The sequence below is a fragment of the Pogona vitticeps genome, chromosome 5 (genome assembly GCF_051106095.1).
Source record: "Pogona vitticeps strain Pit_001003342236 chromosome 5, PviZW2.1, whole genome shotgun sequence".
Taxonomy (NCBI): Eukaryota; Metazoa; Chordata; class Lepidosauria; order Squamata; family Agamidae; genus Pogona; species Pogona vitticeps.
The window spans coordinates 194,390,677-194,416,054 of record NC_135787.1 but is presented as its reverse complement, the minus strand read 5'-3'; the positions used below and the strand labels follow the sequence as shown (position 1 = coordinate 194,416,054).

The window sequence follows — 25,378 nt, the reverse complement described above, 5'->3', positions numbered from 1 at the left end:
TAGAGGACCTTTCCTCCCGGAGGCTGGGCTGGGTTGACGTCTGTGCCTGTCTTGTTGGAGGGAGCAGAATCCAGGCGTCCTGCAACCCTGGGCACTGAAAAACATTGTGTTGGGGGGGCGCAAAGGTGGGGGGAGAGAGAGAGAGGCCATGTGCGGGGAACCGGTCTCCATATAATGGGTTATGCCCACTCATGACTGTTGGTTACTCCAAGAGTGGGTTTTTAGTGCATTAACTGGGACTCGGGGTGACATGTTCTGTACAGCTGTGTAACTTCTTCTCACAGCTGTCTCTCTTCATTCCGGCTATCATCCTCCTCGCCTGTAGCTCCCTCCAGATGTGTTTGATGGTACTGTTTGAAAAGGATGCTTCCCAGCCACCACCAGGGAAGCTTCCTTTTCAAACAGGAGGGATAGGGCTCTCTGAGGCAGGAGAGCTGTTGTCCGGGTCTTCTCTCCAGCAGAGCGCAATTCAGATGGCAGTGAAGTCTGGGGATTTTGGCCAAGGGGACAGAAAGGAAGCAGGAGAACAATCCATAGAGTTCTGTGAGGTTAGCCATCGGTTAATGGCAAATATATGCTTCAGACGACCAAACAGATGAATGTAAATGTTGACATCACCGGATGGCCAAGCAAAAAGACTAGAAAGTGAAGTGAAAGCTACTCTGAAAGCACTGAGAAGAAATGAATCACCAAGGGTATAGGGGATATCAATAGAACTATTTAAAACCACAGAGACTGAATCAGTCAAAATCCTAGCAAGAATATGCCAACAAATATGGGAGGGAAATGGTCCAAGAAAGGAGATGCCAATGAGTGCAGTAACAATAGGAACATTGATCTTAATTTCCCATGTAAGCAAATACTCAAGATATTGTGACAAATGCTTTCACCTTATATAGAACAAGAAACACCTAATGTTCAAGCTTGATTCTGAAAAGGAAGAAGTCCTTGAGATCGCATTACACTGGCTCATGGAGCACGCCAACAAATTTCAGAAGATGATCAGTCTGTTCTTTTCAGATGGCAGCAAAGCCTTTAACTATGGAGAAGATCATGAGAAGCTGTGGGTTGTTCTGCAAGAAGTAGATGTGCTTTACCACTTGATGGTTCTGACTTGCATGGTGGACAAGAAGCCACCTTTAGGACAGAATTTGGGGAGAGAGGATGGCTTCTTATAGGCGAAGGCGTCAAACAAGGGTGCATTTTATCCCCTGATCTGTTCAGTCTGTAGGCAGAAGATGTCATGGGGGAAGCCAGACTAGATTCAGAGGAAGGAAGAGTGGAAATCGGTGGGGGGAAAAAATCACATCCGTAATTTAAGATCTGGAGATGCCACCCCTTCTTCCAGGCAGGAGGCAGCCCTAACTTGGAAGGACTATTTGGTGAAAGTGAAAGAAGAAAGTCCCAAAGCAGGACAGCCGCTGAACATGAAGAAGATTTTAAAAAATCATGACTCCGGATGAACTACAAAGCTTTAACATTCACAAGGAAGAAGTTGAAATAGAGGATTTTGTCTACCTTGGTTCAGTCATCATCTCAATGGAGATGGCAGCCAGGAAATCAGAAGAAGACTGAGGATTGTAAGGCCATCAGTTAAGGCCTGGAAAAAGATCGTCAAGTGTCAGGAGATGTCTCTGGAGACCAAGATCCAGATCATCCACGCTTCTGATCCCCGTGTAAGGGTGTGAAAGCTGGACAGTGAAGAAAGCGGACAGGAATCTCAATGGAAATTGTTTGAAATGTGGTGCTGGAGGAGATGTTAGCGGACGCCCTGGACGGCCAGAAAGCTGGAACAAGGGGGTCCTAGACCAAAATCAAACCCCTCTGGAGGCAAAAATATTGAAACTGAGGCCAGTCTTACTTTGCACCCAAGATCCCGGGGGAAATAAAGTTGGGAAAGTTTAAAGTGGTGGGTGGCAAGCTGTGGTTTATGCATCTTGGCTGCAGTGCCAGCGGTTGGGAGTTCGATTCCCAGCTGGGTGCCTCCAGGGAGCAGAGCCAGCCTGGGTGGCCTCGGAACCGGCTGCACGAAGGTCTCAGGGATCCCTCCCAGAAGAAGGGAATGGGGGAACCCCTTCTGAGTATCCCCTACCTGGGAAACCCCATTCTTTTTCTTAAGATTGACCGCGGCTTCTGTTTTAGCTCCAGGAAAGGCTGGCCTCCCCCGGGGCCGGCCGTCACTCTCCAAGGCCCGTGGCATGGTCTGTTTTCGGAGAAGGTCCTTGCATCAGCCGGCACGCTAGCCGAGCCGCCTTCTGCAGGGAGCCTGACTGTTTTTAGTTCGGTCCCTATCCCGGAGCGGACCTGGAATGTATTTTCACAGAGGGTCATTTTTTGACAGGAGAAGCTGGAAGAGATCAGAGCCCCTCCCCTCCCAACCCCCCCCCCCCCGCCCGCCTGCCCCAGATGGCCCGGTTTTCTTTCTGGGAGGGAACCACAGGCTCTGAACAGCTGGCTGGTTTGCAGAGAGTCGTCACTCCATAACCCCAAAAGGGGGACGTTGGCGATAGCTGCCTCGAAAGGTCCCGTGGCATCTCTGCCTTAAAGGCTTCCCCACGTCTTTTCTCTCTTTACTTCCAGGCAAAGTGTGTTTTCCCGCCTTGCACGGAGTGTGTGTTTGCTTGCGTGTGTATATATAGATCTGCATGTGTGGAGTACAGGGGGATGATATAAACCTGGTTGAAAAATATAAGATTTGTGTAGGAATAAGGCTTTCCCTTCTCGTTCTTTGCCAAGCACCCGTCTGTAGGTCTGTGTTAAATCTTCGCCTGCAGCTGAATTCTCCTTGTTGACAAAGGAGCATGATGCAGGATTTGCCTGCGTTGTTCCCATGCCCTCCAATGAGTTCCTACTTACTTTGACGCTAAGAAGGAGTCATCTTCCAAAGAGCCCATCATGGAGAGCCTGGGTCTTGCAAACTCAAAACCTGGGCTATTATTGAGTTAACCCATCTCGTGTTCGCTCTCTTCCTCCTTCCCTTCTGCCTCCCACTCTTGTCTTTCCCAGGGGGTCGTGTCTTCTTCATCACCTTCCTAAAATATGATGGGCCTCTGTTGAGTAATTTCTGCTCCTGCGTGCAAACGTGACTCTCCCACCCAAACGAGGAGTGAGCGAGCCTCATTCTTCCCACCCTTTCTACAGCGAGTGGCATATTAGCTTTGCAGAGATTCTGCAAAGTAAAATAGTGTGATAGGAATAGACCTGATCCAGATGAGGACACAAAAAAAGGAACGCTCTCTCAGCCTTTCACTTTTGCTGCTTCACACGGACTCACGGCTCACTCCACCCTTAACCACATTCTCTCACCCATGTTTATGCCCCCCTTTTTAAAATTTTTAATTTTCCAACGTAGAATTTACAAAATATAAAACAACATCATATATAAATTATAGAGCTTAACCTACAATCAATCTTATTCGCTGTTATATTTCTTCCATTATAATATTCTCCATATTGTTCATTATAGTTTCTATTTATTACATAACTTTTGCTCTCCACCAATCATCAAATGAGTTCCAGCTTAAGTAATAAACTGATTTTTCTTGTCCTTTTAATCTCTTTGTTAGTTTGTCCATTTCTGCGCATTCTAGTTTTTTTTTTAAATGATCCTGTCATCTTTTGGTGGGTCTCCCTCCTTCCAGACCCGTGCCCACACTAATCTAGCTGCTGTCACAACATGTGATATTAAATAGTAGCTTTGCCTATTTATATTACTTGGTAATAATCCCAACAAGAAAATTTCTGGTTTGAATTCTGTTTCTTGCTTAGTCATTTGCTTAATCCACATATGTATTTTAATCCAATATTTTCTTGCTATATCACATGTCCGCTATGCATGGCAGTAAGTTCCTTCCTGCTTTTTACATTTCCAACATTGGTTTGACATACAGTGGTGCCTCGCTTAGCGATGTTAATTGGTTCCAAAAAATACATCGCTATGGGAAAACATCACTAAGCGAAACACGGTTTCCCATAGAAATGCATTGAAAACTGGATAATCCGTTCCAATGGGAATGGATTGCCGTCCTTAAGCGAAAATCGCCATAGGAAACATCGCTAAGCGAAACGCGGTTCCCCAATTGAAATGCATTGAAACCTATTCAATGCATCTCAATGGGGGAAAAAATTACAACAAATTGAAAAAGAGTCGGAACAAAGTCAAATTAGTTTAACAAAGGGTTTATTAAGTGCACTTATGATTTCAAGCATTCTAAACATTTTTTAAACATTTTAAACGTATAAAAAACAGCCAACAGGAGGCTGTCAAAACCATCGTTAAGCGAAACGGGCACCCAAACTGTCATCGCTATGCGAAGCATGGTCCCAAACATCGCTATGTGAAAATCGCCCATAGGGAACATCGTTAAACGGAGCGCAAGATTGCTCCGAAAAATTTATTTATTTATTTATTTATTTATTCATTCATTTATTTATTTTATTTTATTTTATTTTATTTTATTTCTATCCCGTCTATCTGGTCATATTAGACCACTCTAGGCGGCTTATAATCAAAACAACAATATAATTTTAAAATCATTACAACTGAACGAAAATAAAATCAAAGAAGATGTATAAAAAGAAAGAAAAGTCGTCAGGGGTTATCTGTTGGGAAGGCCTGCCTACACATCAGTGTTTTTAGTTGTTTCTTAAAAGTACCCAGCAAGGGGGCCGCGCGGATCTCAGGAGGTAAGTTGTTCCAGAGGCGAGGAGCCACTGCCGAGAAGGCCCGATTTCTAGTCTTTTCCTTCCGGGCCTCTCTCGGCGTTAGGCTCCTCAGCCTCACCTCCTGGCTCACACGAGTGACACGGGTAGATCTTGGTGGGAGAAGGCGTTCCGCCAAGTATCAAGGTCCTAAACCGTTAAGGGCTTTATAAGTGAGCATCAACACTTTGAAGTCGATGCGGAAACGGATGGGCAGCCAATGCAGTACGGCCAGAGTGGGGGAGATATGTTGGTATCTTCTCACTCCACTGAGTTGTCTGGCCGCAGCATTCTGCACCACCTGTAGTCTCCGCAGCAGCCTCAAAGGTAGCCCCACGTAGAGCGCATTACAGTGGTCTAATCTTGAGATTAGAAGCCATCGCTAAGCGAATTCGTCGTTAAACAAAGCGCTTGTTAAGCAAGGCACCACTGTATTTACAAAGATCTTTGCAAGTCTGGATGGAGGGAGGTTCTCACCCATGATTATAGATGGCTGGCACCCTCCAGACCTCCTTGTCAGGTTGATAGGCAGCCTAGAATGGTATAGTTTTTTTAAAAATTGAAATCCATACACTGACTCCATTTCACCTGACTGTTTTTTTTAATCTTCTGTGACAGAACTGTACAGTTACACGGAGGAGCCGGAGTTTTCCCTCAACAGGAAATGCTTCGAGGAGGATTTTCACACCCAAGGTATCCTAAATTTGTGGGAAGGTGGTTTTTAGGCCGAAGATTTGGGAAACCCGGGAATCTTGGTCACACCAAAATTCTCTTTCCCGCATCGGGAATTGATTTAACCGTTGTTCCGCATCCTAAACGAGTCAGCTTGTTTTTTTAATCTCGGTGCTTCTGAGAATCTCTTGAGTTTGTTGGTTTATTTGTTTGCTTGCTTTGGAAAGAGTGGGATTTTCCTTTTTCAAAAGTAACTGGAATTGGAAAAGGAAAGTGTGCAGAGAAAAAAACGGGAGTGATCTTGAGAGAAGGAGGCGGTTCAAATGGGATTTTTTAAAAGAACTTGTTTTCAAACCAAACCAACGACTCTGTGATCATTTTTTGTTCTTCTAGATAAGGTTTTTATCAAGCACCTGTCCTGCTCCGTTCAGGGAATTTTATATGGCTCCAGATGAAGGATAGAAATAATATTCATTCAGCATCTTGTTCTGGGCAATTCCAGGTGTCTTTATATGACAAGAAATCTCGATGAGAAAGTCTAAAATTCTGTCAGATTTCCCCCATCCAGCAGGACAAAGAAGTCAGTTCCAAGAAACCCATTGTAATTTGCACAACATTTATCTTGTGCTGTTTCCTTTTGAGAAGCAGACAACGTAAGGGTAGATGGCCTGATAATGAAGAAAGAGGAAAGCAAACCACCCAGTGCTTCGCATGCTTAGAGAAGACCATCGTCCTAATTTGGGGGCCCTTTGTTATAATGGCCTGTACGATGCCATTTCATGCAAAATCAGGCAGTTTTGTATAAAAACCTCTTCTGCACCAAAATGAGGCACCTTCTACCTGCATAAGAGGGCATTTCTGAGCAGTGCAAAAAGAGAAAAGATAAAGGATGCAACCATTTCTCATACTTGATTATGAGATTTGCATCGCTCATCTAGACCAAAAGAAGGCAGAAGAATGAAATAGTGGCGTATAGTGCCTTTTTATCCGGTAGGAATTATTTGTCTCGGCCTTGCTGGACTGAAGGATAAATCGCTCTTGTGCACAGAATTGCAGAAATCTGACTGTGAATTTATAGGCTCAACTGCCCGCGGTGAGGTATCTGGACAAGACTCTGCATTCATGTCCTCCTTGGGTTACTCGTTCTTCTGAGTGCCTTTCTGCACGAATGACATGGTCTGTGCAGATCTGTGGTGTTGGAACTCCAACCCTCCGAATCTTCCCAGGCAGTTCCAAAGCATAGATCTGCTCAGATCTGGTCTCAAACTCTGTGGCACAGATAGCACATGGTTAGAAGCGGGACTTCCTTAGCCGTGAAAGACATCTGGTGGCCCGTGCATAAACGCTCTCCATTTCTAATAGCTTGCAGGGTGAGTTCCTGCGTCTTCGGAGAGGAGCACTGGGAGGTGAAATATAAACGTTGTTTGCTCAGACACCGAAATCTGCCATAATCATGTCTCTAGAACACTAATAGGCTTCCTAGTCATGATTTTAGGCTATCTGTAATGCATACCGTAGGATCACCCTATCTGCGGGACCAGTATCTGCGGATTCCCTTATCTGCTGTCTGAAAATATTAAAGAAAAAAACCCCAGTGTACGGTGTACCGTATTTTTCTGTGTATAAGACGCCTCCATGTATAAGACACCCCCCCACTTTTCTAATCCAAAATCAAGAAATCTAAGTGGGGCTTAGCAAGTGTAGGAGGAAAGGGATCAAAGCACTGCAGGATCCGTTTGATCCCTGCTTTCCCCTCCACTTGTTTTTGTTCTCTTCTCAGCTTATGTGTATAAGACGACCCTCAACTTTTAGTCTAAAAATTTTAGACAAAAGTGTAGTCTTATACACGGAAAAATATGGCACAATGTTTACCAGAATTGGCCAGTAGAGGGAGCCAGAGATCATGCAATGTATATGTTTGCCTATTTCCACACTTTTGGCATCTGTGGGAGAGCTTCAAACTGATCCCCGTGGATACCTCAGTATTAAGGTACCCTTACCCTAAGATGTGATAACTGAGTTAGTGCTATATGGGTTCGGAGGCACAAGGACATTGACCTCTTGGTGAAATTTCCCTGCAGCCGCCTGGCCGTCTAGAGTCTGCTTTTCAAAGCAAATAAGATTTTAGTGGTGATGTTGCCAAGCTCTTTGGGGGGGGGAACGTCTTGCCTCGACTGGCCCTTTCGGCCAACCGGCTTCTGTGCCCGGGAGAGGGGTTGACCCACATGTGTGGGCTTGACTGGTCATTCCTGGTCCACAGCGCAGGGCAAGCAATGGTCGGCGCTGGACGCCCCTCGGCAGAAGGCCTACGTGATGCGTTTGCTGGATGGGCTGGAAGTGGTCAGCCGGGACCAGAGGCTGAAAGTGGCCCGGGCCATCCTCTATTTGGCACAAGGTACGGGGAGAAATCAAGGCCGGGCAACCGGGCAGTATAAAGAAGACGTATTTCTAATCTTTATGGATTCTTCATAGGTGGGGAAGGAATGACAGAGCTTGGGTATGGGAGGAAACAGAAAAGCCCCCAAATCGTCTCGGCTAGGGGTCGAAACTTAAGGATCTGTGGCTCACCTAAGATGGGAGACGGCGAAATTGAAGGATCCGTCTGCTGCTCTCCGATGCCACCTCCGGAGAAGCAGATTCCGTCCCTCCGCGACTCTTTAGACAGAGGACCGCCTGGGACTTTGAGTGGCCTTCCGTCAAGGAACCACCTTGGGCTCGGAGCAGAGGCACCAAGAAACGTGGCAACCCCACATTTCGGACCTATGCCTATTTTGTCCTATGAGGAAGCAGGACGTCCGTGGATCTGTCCTGCCTCTCCCACCCCTTTGACTTCGATGGATGATCAGAGGTGGTCATTTTGCAAGAAAAGGATGAGATACTGATTCGTTGGCCCCCCTCCCTCCCCCGGCCACACGCACACACACAAACCCTGTAGCCCACTTTTTTATCCGGCCTTATTTCCTGCTCGTCCCTTCTCTGTTTCCAGGCGTATTTGGGGAGTGCAACACAGAAGCGGAGGTCCTCAGCTGGAGTCGGCATAACAACTTCCTCTTGTACGAGATGGGAACTTTCACGGCGTTCCTGGAACTGCTGAACATGGAGACGGCGTAAGGAGCTCTTTCACACACATACAAACAGCCTTAAAACACTTGATTGATTCACTGCTGGTGGCTTTCACGTTTCTTCCTCGGAAGTGACCAGCTGAAAAGAAGCACTGCTTCAGAAACGCTTTCCAACTCACCCTGTGGAACTCCTGGCCACCAGGGTCTTTTGTGTGGCCTGAGGAAAGGGCTGGGTATATCGGCCATCGGTTGCCACCTTCTGTAATCTTGCCGGGCCACACTTGTCTCCGGTGAAGGAGGCTTAAATTGGTGACCTGTGTTTCACTGCAAGCTGCCCTTGAACCAGAGAAGCCTCACAAATATAAGAGCACGTAGGCTCAGGTATAGCTAAGGTGTTACGTATAAGCACCTGAGTAAGTTTACAAAATCCATTACAAACAGCTTGTTTTCATTCAGATTCGCAGCATGTGGATTTTCCTCCCCTGTAAATTGTGAGCAGACGTTTGGTGGCGGATTCTCGGTTCAAACCGAACCCCTCCAGTTGCTGCAGTAAGAGACCAGTTTGGGTCTGTCTAAGAAAATGTAAGGTCCCTGTATTTATATGCCACCTTTCTATGGAAAGGTATAATCAAAGTGGAAACTAGCAAAGAGCAAGCCAGCAAAAATTAGCACAGTGCAATGTCAGTGAAATAATCTCTAAAGCATGAATTAATTCTTTGAAGAAGCAGCTGGATAGCTCAGGGGTTGAGAACTCTGGCTGCGGAGCCAGACGGTTGGGAGTTCGATTCCCCCACTGGGCCACCTTGACCGGGGCTGGACTCCATGATCCAGAGGGTTAGTTCTAAGATTATGATGACCATGATGATGATGAAGACAACAATAGTCAGATCTTAACAAAAGAATAATAGACTGGAAAGGCCAGTAGAACAGCCCTTAGTGCTTGTCGGGTTGTGCTGGGGGGGGGCCCGGTGGGCCTCCCTCGGGCGCCTCATTCTGAGGGTCAACATTTCTGAGCACTCCATCTCTTGTGCCCACCCGTGACCCATTGCTCGGGACCTTGTGTCGTTTTGGACTACATCTCCCAGAATGCCCCAGACAGCTGCCATTTGTGAATGTTGTGATGTGTATTCCCTCAAAGATAAGACATTCAAGTTTCGCCATTATGTGCCTGACTTGGAAGGGGTTAGGAAAAAAGGATCGGATGGGGCGTGAAGCTACTGAACCTTCAATTAACCTCTTTTTTAAAAAAACATGGAGACCAAGCCTTTTGGCTCTTCGTAGCCTTGATATTCGGGGAGGGGGGAAATTGCCCATGTTCAGAGCCGGTCAGCCTCTCCTCCATCTGCTGAAGTGGGTCGGTTGGCCTTGCTGTGCCAGGTTCTCGTGAACCTTCTGCCCATCCACGGTTGATTTGCGAGGATTTTCTGCCCCGTCTCCTCTAGCGCTAAAATCTTAGAAGGAAACCACGGAGTGACGTTTGATCGTGTTTTCCCCCTCTTGCCGCTTCTTCCAGCAACAGCCAAGCGTGCATCAGTGCCTTGAGGAAGCCCGCCATCTCCCTGGCCGATAGCACCGAACTCAGGTGAGTTGCCCGCATTATGAAGGCTGCGACAGTTTGGTTTGGTTTTATTTAAAATATTTTTGCCCGGCTTTTCTCCTTCAAAGGACCGAAGGTGGTTTACAGCATCAAAAGGACAATGTTTTAAAACTTAGAACAGGAAATATACAAATCATGGAAAAGAATTTAGACAAGTATCCTATTAAAACGGTAAATGAAATCAATACTGAAAACACATTTAAAAGCAACCAACTGCCACAGTGCAATTTGAAAAACCCGTCTCCTCTTTAAGTTAAATGGTTAACTTGCAGTAAATGGCAAACTCAGAAGATGCTGGTGGCATGAGGTGTCTCTCCCCCCCCCCCGCAAAACAGGTGAATATTTTGTCATGCCACCAGCAGCCGTTGGCCACAGCGAGGCGGTCATTTCACTCGGGTGGGGTGTGCATTGTAAAGCTGAAAGCAACGGTACAGCAAACCTAGCAGGACTTTCAAGGTAAGTGAGATAAGGGCTGGGTGTGAAAGACGCATCATGATCAGCTGTGTCTGGAAGTGACCCCCAAAACAGACTGCTGCCTAGCCCAACCCCATTTCCTCTGTGCAACTACAAGGCAGCCAAATTTGAAGTCGTTGAGTGCCGACACCACTGACTTTCCTCTACCTCCTGGCCCCAGCCCCCTCTGGCCAGAAAAGGGGTGCTACTAACCAAAAGAGCAAATTAGGTGGCTCAAGAGAGTGAGCCAGTTTGCATTGGTTGGGTTTAAAAAAAACATTTCATGGGATTGCAATATTTTTTTATATTTCACATTAAATGTGTGTGTGTGTGTGTGTGTGTGTGTGAATGGGTGAGTATTTGTTTCGTTTTGGGTTTGGTTTGACTGTCATAGGCCCTAGGAATAAAAATTTGGACCTCCAACCCCACCAAAGTTCCTAGGTGTCACTTTTGACCTACACAATTTAAAGGGAAACGATGGTCCTCTCTCTCTCTCTGCATTTCTGTCAGGGTGTTGCTGAGCGTCATGTATCTGATGGTGGAAACCATTCGCGTGGAGATGGAGACGGACTCCCCCGACTGGAAGGCTGCCCGAGAGACGTTCAAGGCGGAGCTAAGTACGTTTTGGGAAGGGTGAACGGGGAGCGCTCAGCCTCTCTTGAGGCACCCAACCGGCTCAGAAGGCTGGGGGCGGTAACAGGAGGCGCCCCAGGGGCATGGGAGTTTGAATGCCACTTCCTCTGGGTGCCATCCTAGAATCCTAGAACAATGGAGTTGGAAGGGCCAACTCTAAGGCCATCAATTCCAACCCCCTGCTCAAGGAATCCCAATCAAAGCAGATCGGACAGACGGTGTCTCCAGTTTTCTCTTGAGTGCCTCTCCAGCGTTGGAGCGCTCGCCACCTCCCGAGGTCATGGGTTCTGTTGTCGTACTGTTCTAACAGTTAAGAAGTTTTTTCCCCCGATATTCCACCAAAATCTGGCTTCCTAGAACTTGAGCCCACTGTTGCACGTCCTGCACTCTGGGATGATCGAGAACAGATCCTGGCCCTCCTCTGTAGGCCTACTTTTCAAGGATTTGTAGAATGTTATCCTATCTCCCCTTGTGCTGAGGTCAACTCCCCCCACTACATGGATGCCGAGGAACTTTGGGGTGGCTGCCCGTTAAAGGGAGGCTTCTGATGCAGAGACCCACCGAGATCGTTTTCCTCCATCAGAATCAACACAGACTCCTTAAATGGAACCGGGTCTGGGTTCCAGGGCCCTTCTGAAGGCCTGCGCCACCAGGGAGGTCACTTGATTTCCAGTGGTTGCTACTGATAATTCTTCAGGGGTATGACCATGAGGAGGAGGAGAAGCATGGCTCGTCTTCCTGCTCCTTCCGAGCAAAAAAGGGTGAATTAGCAGTACAGTGGTGCCTTGCTTAACGACGATAATCCATTCCAGAAAAATCGCTGTTAAGCGAAAACATCGTAAAGCGAAATTAAAAACCCCATTGAAACCCGTTCAATGCATTCCAGTGGGGTAAAAACTCACCGTCCAGCGAAGATCCTCCATATGGCAGCCATTTTCACTGCCTGTATAGCGAGGAATCCATCCCTAAGCGCAGCAGGGAGCCATTTTAAGCACCCTGTGGCCATTTTGAAAACCCAACAATCAGCTGTTTTTGATTGTTGTAAAGCGAAAATCGGTTCCCGAAGCAGGGAACCGATCATCGCTAAGTGAAATTCCCCCATTTAGACCATCATTTTGCAATCGCAATTGTGATCGCGAAAAGATCATCATAAAGCAGATTTGTCATAATGTGCCATCGTTAAGCGAGGCACCACTGTACCCAGAAAGCCCACTTTTTTCCTGGCCTGTTTCAGATTCCAGGTGGCATTTGCTGGAGGTCTACTTCAAGTGGCTGGTTTGACACTGCAGACAATCAGACGGATCTCCTTAAATCTTAAATGTAAAGATAGGAATTAGGACAAAGGCACTGTTTTCTTCCTTTCTTAATTGGTTAAAGAGGTCGGTTTTAAAATTAGCAGTGAATTCTGTGCCCTTCTAACTGAGTCTCCGTAGGAAAAGGAAGATCTTTAAAACCGTGCCAAAGGTGGTCACAGATATCCTTCCTTGGTGCCCAGAAAGTGCATTAGATTACAGCCCCCATCACCCCCAGGTGGTATGGCCAGTGGGTATTGTAATCCAGGGCATCTGGAGGTCACCAGGTTAAGCAAGGCGGCCTGACACGGATCCTCTTTGACGATCCAGCAGCTACAATTTAAGGCCGGAAGCAGAAATTCTGGGCTCAGCTGCACAGGGGAGGGGGGTCGCGTCTCTTTTACGCCCTCCTTTTTGATCTCCTTCCATGTAGGTTTTCCTGTGCACGGCGAAGGGCCGTTTGCTCTCCTGCTTTTCACCATGGTGACCAAGTTCTGCAGTGGCCACGCTCCACACTTCCCCATGAAGAAAGTTCTGCTTCTGCTCTGGAAAGTCCTTGTGGTGAGTAAGACGGTCCTCCACTTTCCCACAAAGGCCCTGCCGTCGGAAAAGAAGCGCGGATACGCTTGGATCTCTCCGCTGGGGCACCTACATGTCTGCGTGGTCCGTGGAGGTGGATCGGTGCCTCTGCGCACCTTGAAAATGCCCTTTTAAAGTTTGGAGCCTCTGGTGCAGCCAACATTGCTGAGCTCTTTAAATGTGGCTATGGAAGCGGGGTTATGGGAGGCACAGCAGTGATATATGGCGCCAACCTTACAGGCTCAGGTGTAAAGGGACGATGTGCTGAGGATCGGTGTGCCGGAGCGGGCCAAAGTTCAGTCTCACCCCATGTGCTGCCACTGATGCTTTAGCAGGTTTGTGGTCTAGAGATGGTCGGCATGCATGTGGCATGATGACAATTTGATCAAAGAAAGCATGCAGGTCTCCCCACTTATGCCCTGGAGGGTCCCCCTGAACCCACCCTGCTGTGGTGCCCGTTGAGACAGGGTGCTGTGCAGAAGGTCACGGTCCCTCCTGCCAGCAGCCCAGGGGCTACCCAGACCTGAGCACCCCAGAGGGTTCTGAGCCCCACCTCCTTCAATGGATACCCGCTTGCAGGCAGCACCTAAGCTTCTCTGTCCTGCCTCCTCTGGGTGCTGCCCTCTGAGTGGGCACCTGCTGGAGGAGGCAGGGCAGGGAAGGGAAGTGCAGAACACCTGTTGGGCTAATGGCCGAAAGGGAGAACATGCCGAACCAGCACTTACTGGAAAGACTCCTGAGGAAAAACTGAAAGAGTTGGGCCTGTTTAGCCTTGAGAAAGAAGACTGAGGGGAGAGAAGAGCGCCCTTTTCTTTCTTTTTTAAATTTTCCTATTTTATTATTATTATTATTATTATTATTATTATTATTATTATTATTATTATTATTATTATTATTATTATTATTATTATTATTATTATTATTATTATTATTATTATTATTTTATTATTATTATTATTATTATTATTATTATTATTATTATTAAAGTCCATCCTTGCTTATTTAACATCCTTTCCCCTGGGTTCAGCTTATAATCATTTGTTAGTACAACTACAATACATATTAATGTCTTAATCTAGACAACATGCTTCTAACCATTGATAAAAGAGGTTACATGTTTGATAATATTCTGCATCTTCCTTTCCTTTGATTTTCAGTGTCAGTCTGTCCATTTCTGCGCAGTCCAATATCTTTTTGATTATTTCCTGATCTGTAGGTGTTTCTTCATTCTTCCACTATTGTGCGAATATAATCCTTGCGGATGTTAAAATATGCAGTGTTAGGTATACATTTTGTTTATCAAAGCTCTGTGGTAGTATGATTAATAAAAAGAGTTCTGGCTTAAAAATCTACATTTCTTTTTTACTATTTTATCAAGCCATATACAGTGGTGCCCCAAGAGATGATGTTAATCCGTTCCATTGAAATTGCTGTCTTGTGAAAATATCATGCAAAATGCGATTCCCCATTGGCATGCATTGAAATCGGTTTAATGCATTCCAATGGGGGAAAATCATCATCGTTTTGTGAAAATCACCCATAGGGAAGCCATTTTGCAAAGCGCCGATCAGCTGTTAAAGTCGCTGTCTTGCGAAGCATCTCTCCCGAAAACACCCATTTTGCGAAGTGCTGATGAGCTGTTAAAATCGTTGTCTTGCGAAAATAGGTCCCAAAAAAACCCCCGTCTTGCGAAGCACAGTCAGAAACATCATATGGCGAAAATTGCCCATAGGAAACAGTGTTTTGCGAAGTGCTATAGCGATCACAAAAACTCATCATCATGCGGTTCATCATTTTGCGAGGTAATTGTCTAGCGGGGCACCACTGTATGTATTTTTGTCCAAAAATTTTTTTGCTTTATCACTGGTCCACCAAAGGTGATTATAAGTTCCAGGTTTTTTTAATGACATTTCCAGCATTTACATGACCGATTAGAGTACAGTGGTGCCTCGCTTAATGAGCGCACCGTATAACGATGAAATCGCATAGCGATCAGTTTTTTCGGATCGCTAATGCGATCGCTCAACGTTTTTCCAATAGGGGAAAATTCGCTTTGCGAAGAACGGTAAGCGTTTCGCTTACCGATCTTCGCAAAACGAACCCTGACGATCAGCTGTTCGGCGGCCAAAATGGCCGCCGGAAGCCTGGAAATGGCCCAAAATGGCCGCGCGCAGCGTTTTCGCACCCTCGTTAAGCGAGGCGAGGGCGCGAAAATGGCTGCCGGCCATCCTGAAGCATCGCTGAACGGTGAGTATTTGGCCCATTTGGCCTGCCGCGTTCAGCGATGCTTCAGCATAGCGAAGGTTAATCTGGAACGGATTAACCTCGCTATGCGAGGCACCACTGTACATTTTAGCTAATCTATCTGGTGCCACCTATCAAACACTTTTTATACATTTTCTTTATAAGATGTTGCCATTGTCCTTTTATAGTTGAGGAGAGCGCTTTTCAAAGACTTGAAAGGCTGTCCTAAAGAGGAGGGGCAGGATCTGTTCTCCATCATCTCAGAGTGCAGGACATGCAACAATGGGCTCAAGTTAAAGGAAGCCAGATTTCGGTTGAATATCGAGGAAAACGTCCTAACTGTTAGAGTGGTACAACAACGGAACCAGTGTTGCAGGCATTTAAGAGAAAACAAGACAGCTGCCCGTCAGAGATACTTTAATTTGGATTCCTGCCTTGAGCAGGGGGTCAGACTCGATGGCCTTTTAGGTTCCTTCCAACTCCCATGATTCTATAATTTCACACAACACCTGACTCTCTTTGCAGCTGGTTCCCAACCTTAGAACGCCCCAGATGTTCGTGGACAACAACTCACCGGCAACCCTGGCCAGCACAGCGGGGGGGCGAAGGCTTTGGGGAGTTATAGTCCAAGAAAATCTGGGGAAGCCGCGGTCGGGAACCCCTGCCCTATGCAGTGAGCCCCGTTCCTGCGACATGACCCCAGAGGGAGGACCTGCAAGGCAACGGGAACCCTTGCGAGGGACCAGGCATTTTCCCAATCCCATCCTACCCTTTGATATTTGCTGCCTATTGGGAAAATAGATGGTTCGGGACTACAGTTCCCACGATCCCCCAGTAAGGGGATCCTGGGGGTTGTAGTCCAAAGCCATTCATTTTTCTCAACTTTTGTCGCCGCGCTCACGGTTGCGCCCCTGCACCTCCGGCTGTTGGGCTTACGGTTGCACTGAACTCGCCCCACAACCCGGTGCTTCCCGGCGGAGAGCGGTCTCCGGTGACGGACCTTTTTCCCCCCTCCTCCTCCCCTGCAGTTCACCCTGGGCGGGTTCGAGGCCTTGCAGGCCATGAAGGTGGAGAAACGAGAGGCGCTGGGCCTTCCCCCGTTGCCGGAGGACAGCATCCGGGTCGTGAGGAGCATGCGAGCGGCGTCCCCGCCGGCCTACGCCATGGAGCTGGTGGAGCATCCGCAGCATCCCCAGCAACAGCAGCCGAAACGGGGCCACCGGAGCCGACGGGTACGGGACCCCGGAATGCCCGCGTGCCAGGATCGCCTCCCCCTCTTTGAAAGACTTTTGAGCAATCCTCTCAACCGAGAATGGGTCTTTAGTGTTGTTCCCCCTCTCCTTGACCTCCCCAGTTTACTCCTGCATGTGTTTTAGCTGACCACGTTGTCTGTTTCTTTCTGCCTCCGGGATGCTGGGGCAGGACCCGGTCGGAGGAAGAGGCCAACGAGGCAGGAGGGAATAGCCCATGCCACCTCTGACGTCCAGTATTACTTGCCTCCCCCAGCTAAGCGCATATTCCAACGATGGACCTCTTGCTCTCCTCCATTTGCTCTAAGTTCTGTTTTATGTTATTTTTATGATTATTTGACGATTTTTTTCATTTACAGGCTATCTTTTCCCCGGATAAGGGGACCTGAAGCGTCTCGCAGGATTTAAAAGGGACAGAATTAAAAACCATAATCAGTTACGCATTAAAAAACAAGTCAACCAGAGGCTAACTAAAATACAATTGAATAAAAGCAAGTCAACATAAAAACTAAATTTTAAAAAAGTGCTCCCACCCCCCTTAACTCCTAAGAAGGCATTTAGGGACTCAGTCCTGATGGTTCAAAGCCTGCCTGCAAAGGCGGGTCACCAGCCGTCAGCAGAAGGATAAGAGAGATTTTTTTGGGGGGAGGGGGTGAAGCCTGATCTCCCAAGGGAGAACAAAGTAATAATAAAAAGTTAACCTTTAAACACTAGCTTTCATGGACAAGTCCACTTCATCAGACCTAAGTGCCACTACATTTTTTTCCTTCTTGTTTTGTTTCCACCTATCATCTTTGCACAGACGAACATGGCCGCCCCTTCCACAAAGGGAGAGCCTTCCACCACCTGGGAGCTGCCCCCGAGAAGGCTCCGTCTCTCGGGTCCCCATCCGCCGTGGTGCCTGCGCTGGCCGTGAGACCGAGAGGAGGGCCTCCTCTGACGATCTTAAAATGCCGAGAAGGCTCATCCTGGGGAGATGCACTCCTTCAGGTAGCCCTGGACCCAAATGCTGTAGCCACTTAATAGCCAGCATCTGGAAGATATTTGGCCATCATAGGGACTGACCTGACCAGGTGGTTGGGAGAAAGGAGCACCCTTGTGGCCCTTCGGGGGTAGAAAGGCTTTTGTTGAAGCCAGGGCTTTTCCGGATGGAATCATGTACAGTTTTGTAGTGGGTTAAGAGTCAATAAACTTGTACACTTTCATAAAAAATTATCAAAATTAAAACTTTCATACATTAGTCCCATCATGAGAAGGCAGGATTCTCTGGAAAAGACAATTGTGTTGGGGAAGGTGGAAGACAGAAGGGAAAGAGGAGGACCAAATACGAGGTTTATCCCTCCCTCCTTATCCCTGCCTCCTTTCCCCGTCTCTGTTCCTCTGTCCTGGTAAGGTTTGGTTATCCCTCCCTCCTTCCCCATTTCTTTGTTCCTGTACCACGATAAGGCTTGGTTATCCCTGCCTCCTTCCCCATCTCTCTGTTCCTCTGCCCCGTAAGGTTTGGTTATCCCTCCCTCCTTCCCCATTTCTTTGTTCCTGTACCACGATAAGGCTTGGTTATCCCTCCCTCCTTCCCCATCTCTCTGTTCCTCTGCCCCGTAAGGTTTGGTTATCCCTCCCTCCTTCCCCATTTCTTTGTTCCTGTACCACGATAAGGCTTGGTTATCCCTCCCTCCTTCCCCATCTCTCTGTTCCTCTGCCCCGTAAGGTTTGGTTATCCCTCCCTCCTTCCCCATTTCTTTGTTCCTCTGCCCCGTAAGGTTTGGTTATCCCTCCCTCCTTCCCCATTTCTTTGTTCCTGTACCACGATAAGGCTTGGTTATCCCTCCCTCTTTCCCTGTCTTCATTCCTCCCCTGCTCTCTTCCCTTTCTTGATTGCAGCCCCTGATGAAACAGGACAGCTTGGACATCTACAACGAGCGAGACCCTTTCAAAAACGACGACGCTGGGGTGGTGGATGAGGAGGAACCAGACGACCTCGAGAACAGCCTCGAAGGAGAACTGGACCTCCTGGAGCGGGTTCCGGCTGTCCCGGCCGTCTCCGTCCCGTCCCCGCCCGCCGAGAGGGTCTCCTTCCCAAAGGGTCTCCCCTGGGCTCCCAAAGTCAGGTATCTCCATTCCCCCACCCTGTCCCGCCGCCGCCCCATGTGCTGGAACAGAAGCCCCTTCCTGTGCCCACGAAAGAAGGTGGGTGGCAGAAGGAATGGTGGAAAAATGTAGCCAGAAGCCATTGAAGCGGCTGGGTGAACGAGGAAAGCCACTTTTTAATAAGGTTTGCCCCTGTAAAATCTCTCCCGAAACGGGGGTGGGGGGGAGAGAAAGAAAGAAAATCCACAAAAAGACTCCGGAAACAGCATCACATGTCGCTCCTGTAGTAGTTTTCTATGTGATGTGTTTTTTAAAAGATGAAACTAACATCAAATCATAATAGCAATGCCAATATAAATACAGATAAGGCATCCTACACAGCTCGATTCCTAAAAATACTAGGAAAAATTGACTCTATTCTAATCCCGGTTCATATGGCTCTCAGAAACACTCTGTCCAGAGGATGCTCCGAGGGGTGGTCCAAAAACGTTACTTTTGCACATTCGGAGGAGACTGGAGGGTGTCCGTCCAGGACCTGTTGATACGGAGACTAGATCCGCTCAGGGAGACGAGTCTTGTGAATGGAGATCCGGGTTCTCGGCAGTTGCTGCTCTCCGATCTCCCTGGTTTCCCCTCCCTTCTCAACACCCGAGTCTTGAGAGCCGTCTCTCTGCCGTCCACAACAGGGACGGTTTCTTTGCTCACCCCGAAAAGGCAGCGATGGGAGTCCCAGTTCCGACGGTGTGTCTGTTGTCCATCTTCTGGGTGTTGGGGGGTCTGACTCTTCTCTTTTCCCGCCAGAGTCCTGGCAGGGTTGGAGCCGGTTTGTGGCTTTGGGTTTCCCGTTGCTGACCTCCTGGTGTTCCTTTTGCCTCCAGTCACTGGGCTTAGGCGTCTCGCGACCTCTTCCCGGGGTCCTTTCAGTTGTCCAGTAACCCCCGTCCAGGGGTCTTCTTGGTAGATTTCTCCTGGTCGCCTGGGGGCTCTGGGTCTTCTCGGGGGGGGGGGGTTCTGCCTCTTGTTTGGTAGCCTTCCTGGGATTCCTCTAAGGCCGTTTGAAAAAAGTTGGTGTGGGCTGGCCAGTCCTCATGTGTACCTTTCGTTTCTGGATAATAAAAAAATAAAATCAAGACTGATGCGTAGTAGAAATGAAACGGAGAAGGCAGCAGGGTCAACTCCAAGCCAGGGTTGCAATCCTCAGTTTAAAGACGTCTATTTTTCTAGACGGAAGGGCCCGGGTTTGCGGCTGTGTTTGAGTGATGGCGTTTGAAACCTTGCATGATGTTTGTACGCGTGGCCCACAAACTGATGTTAAGACGCAAGCTTTCCCACGTCCGCTTGTGACCTTTCTGAGTGCAAACTGGCTGGAGGAGGCAGAACACTCTCTCCTGAGCCGCCTGGTTATCAAGAGGGTTTTTCTTTTCTCCCCGCGATGCGCCGTCTGTTTCTTCCCATTTATTTCCTCTCTCTTTTCTGCCACTTCCTCCCCCCACCCCCCACCCGGACGCGCTGCTTGTCTTCCAGACAGAAGGACATTGAACATTTCCTGGAGACGAGCAGGAACAAATTCATCGGATTCACCCTCGGCCAGTGAGTATGGATGTGGGCTTGTAGAGGACGCTAATTCTCCGCTGGGGGGGGGGGCAGGTTTTGGCTTCTTAAATGGAGGCTGTGGCTTTGATTTAGTCCCTGGATTGGCAGCAGTTCGAACAGAACCCTGACCCGTGTGTCTCGGGGGGGGGGCTGCTTTGTGTGTCCCATAATACGGTGACACACGCACGTGTGAAGGATGGAAGTGTGGTTTTGTGCATTTCCGCGGAAGCATTTTTTGGGGGGAAGGGCTTCTTGGTGTTTTTTTTAAATGGAAGGCGACCTCTCCCCCCACTGGCCACATACCAAGCATGTTGTACTACAGTTCCCATCCTTCCTATTACCACTGGATTTTCTTGGGCTGATGGGTGTGGTGGTCCAACACAGCTGGGAGAGGCTGACCTTAAGTAATCTTGGGCCTGCTTTTGCAAGACATGTTCTGGGGCATTCAGAGCAAACACAGTCGGACTGTGGCATCCGTGGGGGATTGGTTCCGACCCAACCACGGATTCTGAGAAATGTGGAAGGATCGAACGCTATACATTCAATGGTCTCTGGGGGTGTGTTTGTTGTATTTTCAACCAGCGGATAAGTGAATCAGCAAATCCTGATCCTGTGGATAGAGGGTCTTTCTGTATTAAAACAGAGCCCACAAAGTAGTTCAGTTATTTTGTATGAGAGTATGCAAGGTGAAAACAAAATAAAAAAGAAAAGTTAAAAAAAGAGAGACAGAAACGTGTTGGCCCCTTAAAGACTGTTACTTTTTTTTAATGTGAGCTTTCATGGAAAAATCCACTTCATCAGACCTCAGAGCAAGAGGTAGAACATGGCTGATATTTAGACATGGCATCAAGGTTGTGACGGGCTGGTAAGAAATCCAGTGGGTGTAAAAGAATTGAGATGATCGTCTGTCTTCACTAGAAGCTTGTGCTGTAAAGAATGTGAGAGTCTCTGTTGGAGATGAACCATGGCAAGATAATAATGGTAGAGTAACGTGAATGGGCTATTTGCAGTCGTTGATGGACTTTTCCCCTGGAGAGACTGCCCTGTTGTCGATGGTGTCCACTGGCTTCATCTCCAGATCTCTCTCATCCTTTTTTAAAGATGTGGATGCCTCCCTCTCTTTGGGAGCCGAAAGCCAATCTGGATGTGGGAGGCTGGCCTTTACTTCCCAGCTGTGCCCGTAAAGCTCATGCTGCTCTGTCTGAGATATCACTTAACCTTGAAAGCCCTATTAAGTTCTGGCTTAACAGCACGTCGTTATCAAGCTCACACTGAAATAAATCTGCCGTGTGTCTTTTGCCTGTACTATTAAAAATGCAGAAACAGACTAACGTGGTTGAAATCCTCTTCATGGAAGCGGTGCTGCCTAAGGCTGATGGGAACCAGGAAACTACACCTTTTCTACTCCTATCCTGAAGCACTCCTCCTGTAGCTACTGTGGAAACCCTTTAATCATTGGGAACTGGTGGGGGCTGTGGGACTTGAGTAGGAAGTCTTTAATTTCCAAAGATGACTTCTAAAATCATCCCAGCAGCAGCAATTTCTGGTAATTAATGACAATTACCCCCCATCCCACAGTCCCCACAGCACCTAATGAGTTACACAGGAGCTGTGGGTACCTCAGGACAGGAGTAGGAAATGTTTAATTTCCAAAAAAATTGACATCATTAGACCTTAAGCAGCCTAACACATATGAACAGGATTTCAGCCTACCTGTGTTTATTTTGTGTATCCTTTTTTCTGGGCATGTTTATAGGGTAAAGGTAGAAACTTTGAGCTGAGCTAGGGGATATACTTTTTTTCCCAGACTGTAACTGCCAGAATCACCTGGCTAACATGCTCATGCTGTCTGGAGGATTCTGGGAGTTGTAGTCCAAAAACCTCTCCAGGCTTGGAGATGGAGGCAATTAATCCTTTCAAAGCTCAGCTTGCTAGAACCACTATGCCCAAACCAATTGGAAACCCAGTTCCATTCAGTTCTTTTCTTTGATGCCTGCAGTTTGACACTTCACCGTCTGCTGCCTCTTGTTCTTTTTCCTCTCTTCTCCCCCTCCTTCTTGGCTGGCTTTGTAGGGACACGGACACCTTAGTCGGGCTCCCACGGCCCATCCACGAAAGTGTCAAGACTCTGAAGCAGGTAACCTGGTAGTGATGTCTTAAGAGATGCACCTCACTGGGATTTTTTGTGGGTTCCCTTCCTGGGAGGCACGATCTTGTTAGGTTCAAGACTAGGTAGGCTTCTGGGGAGGGGTCTTCAGAGTTGTCCCTCAGTTTCTCAACCACCACAGTCACAGGGGCTGGTGTTCTAAGCCACCTCACAAAATCACTAAGACTCCTTCATATTTGGCTAGATCGGAGAGGTCGGGAACCTCCAGCTGAATCTAGTCCTTCTGGGACCCCAACCATCGTGGGGTGGCTTTCCAGATTTTGGGGCCCCCTCACCACCAGGTGGATGGTCTTCTCCTAAGGCCATGGTCCTCAGCTTTTTGTTTCCAGATGTTCTTGGACTGCAACTCCCAGAAGCCTTCACCATCACCTCTGCTGGCCAGGATTTCTGGGAGTTGAAGTCCAAGAACATCTGGAGGCCCAAGGTTGGGGACCACTGCTCTAGAGGTACAGGCAGTGAAAGGCTTCCAGCTAAAATACAGTCGTCTTTGGGGACCCCCTTTTTGCCTTCGGTCCCACTTGCCCCTAGAAGGCGTTTGTTGCCGGGCAGCGCTCTGAGTTGAATCCACAGGCTGGTGGGAGGCGAAGCTTTCTGCTGCTCTTCCTCTCACCCGCTGTCAGGGTAGCAACAACAAGTAAGGTGCATGACTTCCAAAAATGTTTAGGGTGCCCCCTCCCCAAGGTCACAGCAGGGCTTGTGGAGGCGCTCCCTGGACCGACACATCTTTTCCAAGTGCCCGATGTGCGGACAGACTGATTTTCATCCCCGCTTTTTGCTCTCTCTCGTCTTGTCCTCAGCACAAATACATCTCTATCTCGGAAGTGCAGATCAAGAATGAGGAGGAGATGGAGAAATGTCCCATGTCCTTGGTAAGTGTTTTCCCCCCACGCACATGCCTCTCTACTAAATCTCGTCTGTGTGCAGGTGAAAGGGTAGAAATAGAGAGTCCGTATTATGGGAGTAACAGTCCAGAGAGGACACGCAGGCCAGCTTTGGAGGGTGTAGCCCAGCGTTGTCTGTTGCAATTTTGACAGCTTTCTCCTGATCAGGGAAGAATGATTTCTGCCCCTCTTATAGGAAACTGTTTAGCCAGAGGTGAGGAGAATTGAGCCCTGGACCTTCTGTAATGCAGGGCACCAGCTTGGCCAAGGAGTTCTTTGATGTCCCTTTAAGGTGATGCCTCCCTCGTGTGGCCCATGGGACTGTCAGGGACTGGATCCTGTGGCCGTCAGACTAAGGATCTGAGGGTCTGGTGGCTGAGATCTCCAGGCACCGAGCGGCGCTCTCCTTCGCAAGAGAGGAGATTGACGGTCTCTTGTTTGAAGAAACTGTGGGTCACGATCCACATTCAGGGACGGCACGCGCTTTCCACAAGAGGGTTGCCTCAGAGATCAAGGCCTGTGTTGACTTTCCAGTGACAGATACAGAACAACACCCCCTACACACACACACACACACACACACACACACACACACACACAGAAGGCATACGCATACGGTGCGCAGGTGAGGATCCTCCCAGGCAGAGACCCAACACTTGGAGGGATCCACTGGGCCAAACCCCCTGGCAAGGGCTTCCTCCCTGTCCCTGGGCCAGCGGTGGCGGCGTTTTGGCACGGAGCTCCCTCCCGGAGAGGGGACCTCGCTGGTGGTGGGCCCGGCCGCCGGGCTTCCTGCTTGCAGACTCCCATGTCTGGGTGGGATCGGCACGAACAGAGCTGTCCTATTTTGCAAAACGGGAACCGCCGCACAGAGGCCGAGGGGCCACAGCCCTGTCTGCAGTTTCCGGCTTTTGTGTGTGTGTGTGTGTGTGTGTGTGTGCGCGCACGCGTGTGTGTGTGTGTGCGCGCGCGCGTGCGTGCGTGTGTGCGCGCGTGTTATCTGTAGACAACTACTATACCTCTTTGCCCCTCTCTTTTCTCTCCGGCCGGTCACCTACCAGGGGGAAGAGGAGGTGCAGGAGACACCCTGTGAAATACTTTATCGGGTGATGCTCTACAACCTGCCACAGTACATGGTGAGTCGGGCGTATCCGTGAGGCGGACAAGTTAGGAGAGCCTTGGGGTTATTCCATTTCTGGACTTTTTGTGTGTGTCAATCACGTCGACTCTGACTCCTGGTGACCCGATGAATGAGCCATCTCCAAAATGGCCTTTCCCTAGCAGCCCTCCTCAGCTCTTGCAAACCCAAGCCTGTGGCTTCCTTTAGCGAGTTGGTCCATCTTGTATTATTGGGCCTTCCTCTTTTCCTGCGGCCTTCCCCCTTTCCCTGCATGATGGTCTTTCCCAGAGAATCCTGCCTTCTCAGGAGGTTCCCAAAGTAGGACAAGCCTCAGCTTCAAGATATTTTTTTGCCTCCAGAGATAATTCGGGCTTGACGTTTGGTCTAGGACCTACTTTTTCATCGTTCTGGCAGCCAGCCATGGAGAGCCTGGATTTTTTTTTTTTAAGTCTAGAAAAGGATTTTTTTCCAGGCTCTGAGGTTGTGTTGTTGTTATTCTTTTAAAGGGAACTTTCAAGAGCTCTCATGATGTCTGATGGTGTGATTTCGCCCCCTACGATCTGTTGAAATAGGCACAATACACACAAGGAGATCAAGGAAGAGGGAGAAAGGCTCAGATGCTATGCAAGGGGGAAATGCCCGGAAAGGGTATCTCTTGAGATGCTGGCCAGTTTCTCTCGCTCCAGATCTTCTTGGGAAGAGAAAAGGGAAAGGAGAGAGCTGTTTCCATTTCAACCTTGCGTCTATGGAAACATCATCAATTTAGTTCACTAGATTCTGTTTAATTCAAGTGGATAGGGAAGCAGGCTGACTCGGGATGCTGTCAAGACAGCTGTTCCCTTTTGGGCGAATAAAATCGTAGGTGGAAAGACGGGACCGGGAGGATCTCTGGAGAGATGATCAAGGCGGCTTGCATGCCTCTTCTCTCACTTCCTCCTCGCGACAACCCTGTGAAGTAGAACGGGCTAAGCAAATACCAGTAACCCAAGATGGCCCACAAAGTTGTCTACGGTCAAGTGGGGATTTGAACCAACGTCTCCCAAGTC

The 25,378-nt window shown here is 48.3% G+C and overlaps 1 protein-coding gene across 1 annotated transcript in view; it reads left to right on the top strand.

Annotated features, from left to right (window-relative positions):
• STRIP2 (striatin interacting protein 2) overlaps nucleotides 1–25,378 on the top strand; it is a 48,089-nt gene that overhangs the window by 12,091 nt on the left and 10,620 nt on the right. Inside the window, exons 3-14 of the mRNA XM_073002437.2 lie at nucleotides 5,320–5,394; nucleotides 7,634–7,768; nucleotides 8,360–8,480; nucleotides 9,949–10,017; nucleotides 10,996–11,102; nucleotides 12,844–12,971; nucleotides 16,262–16,465; nucleotides 18,365–18,591; nucleotides 20,096–20,161; nucleotides 22,238–22,301; nucleotides 23,129–23,200; nucleotides 24,274–24,348. Coding sequence (XP_072858538.2) covers nucleotides 5,320–5,394; nucleotides 7,634–7,768; nucleotides 8,360–8,480; nucleotides 9,949–10,017; nucleotides 10,996–11,102; nucleotides 12,844–12,971; nucleotides 16,262–16,465; nucleotides 18,365–18,591; nucleotides 20,096–20,161; nucleotides 22,238–22,301; nucleotides 23,129–23,200; nucleotides 24,274–24,348 — 1,343 coding nt within the window. The remainder of the gene's footprint in view (nucleotides 1–5,319; nucleotides 5,395–7,633; nucleotides 7,769–8,359; nucleotides 8,481–9,948; nucleotides 10,018–10,995; nucleotides 11,103–12,843; nucleotides 12,972–16,261; nucleotides 16,466–18,364; nucleotides 18,592–20,095; nucleotides 20,162–22,237; nucleotides 22,302–23,128; nucleotides 23,201–24,273; nucleotides 24,349–25,378) is intronic.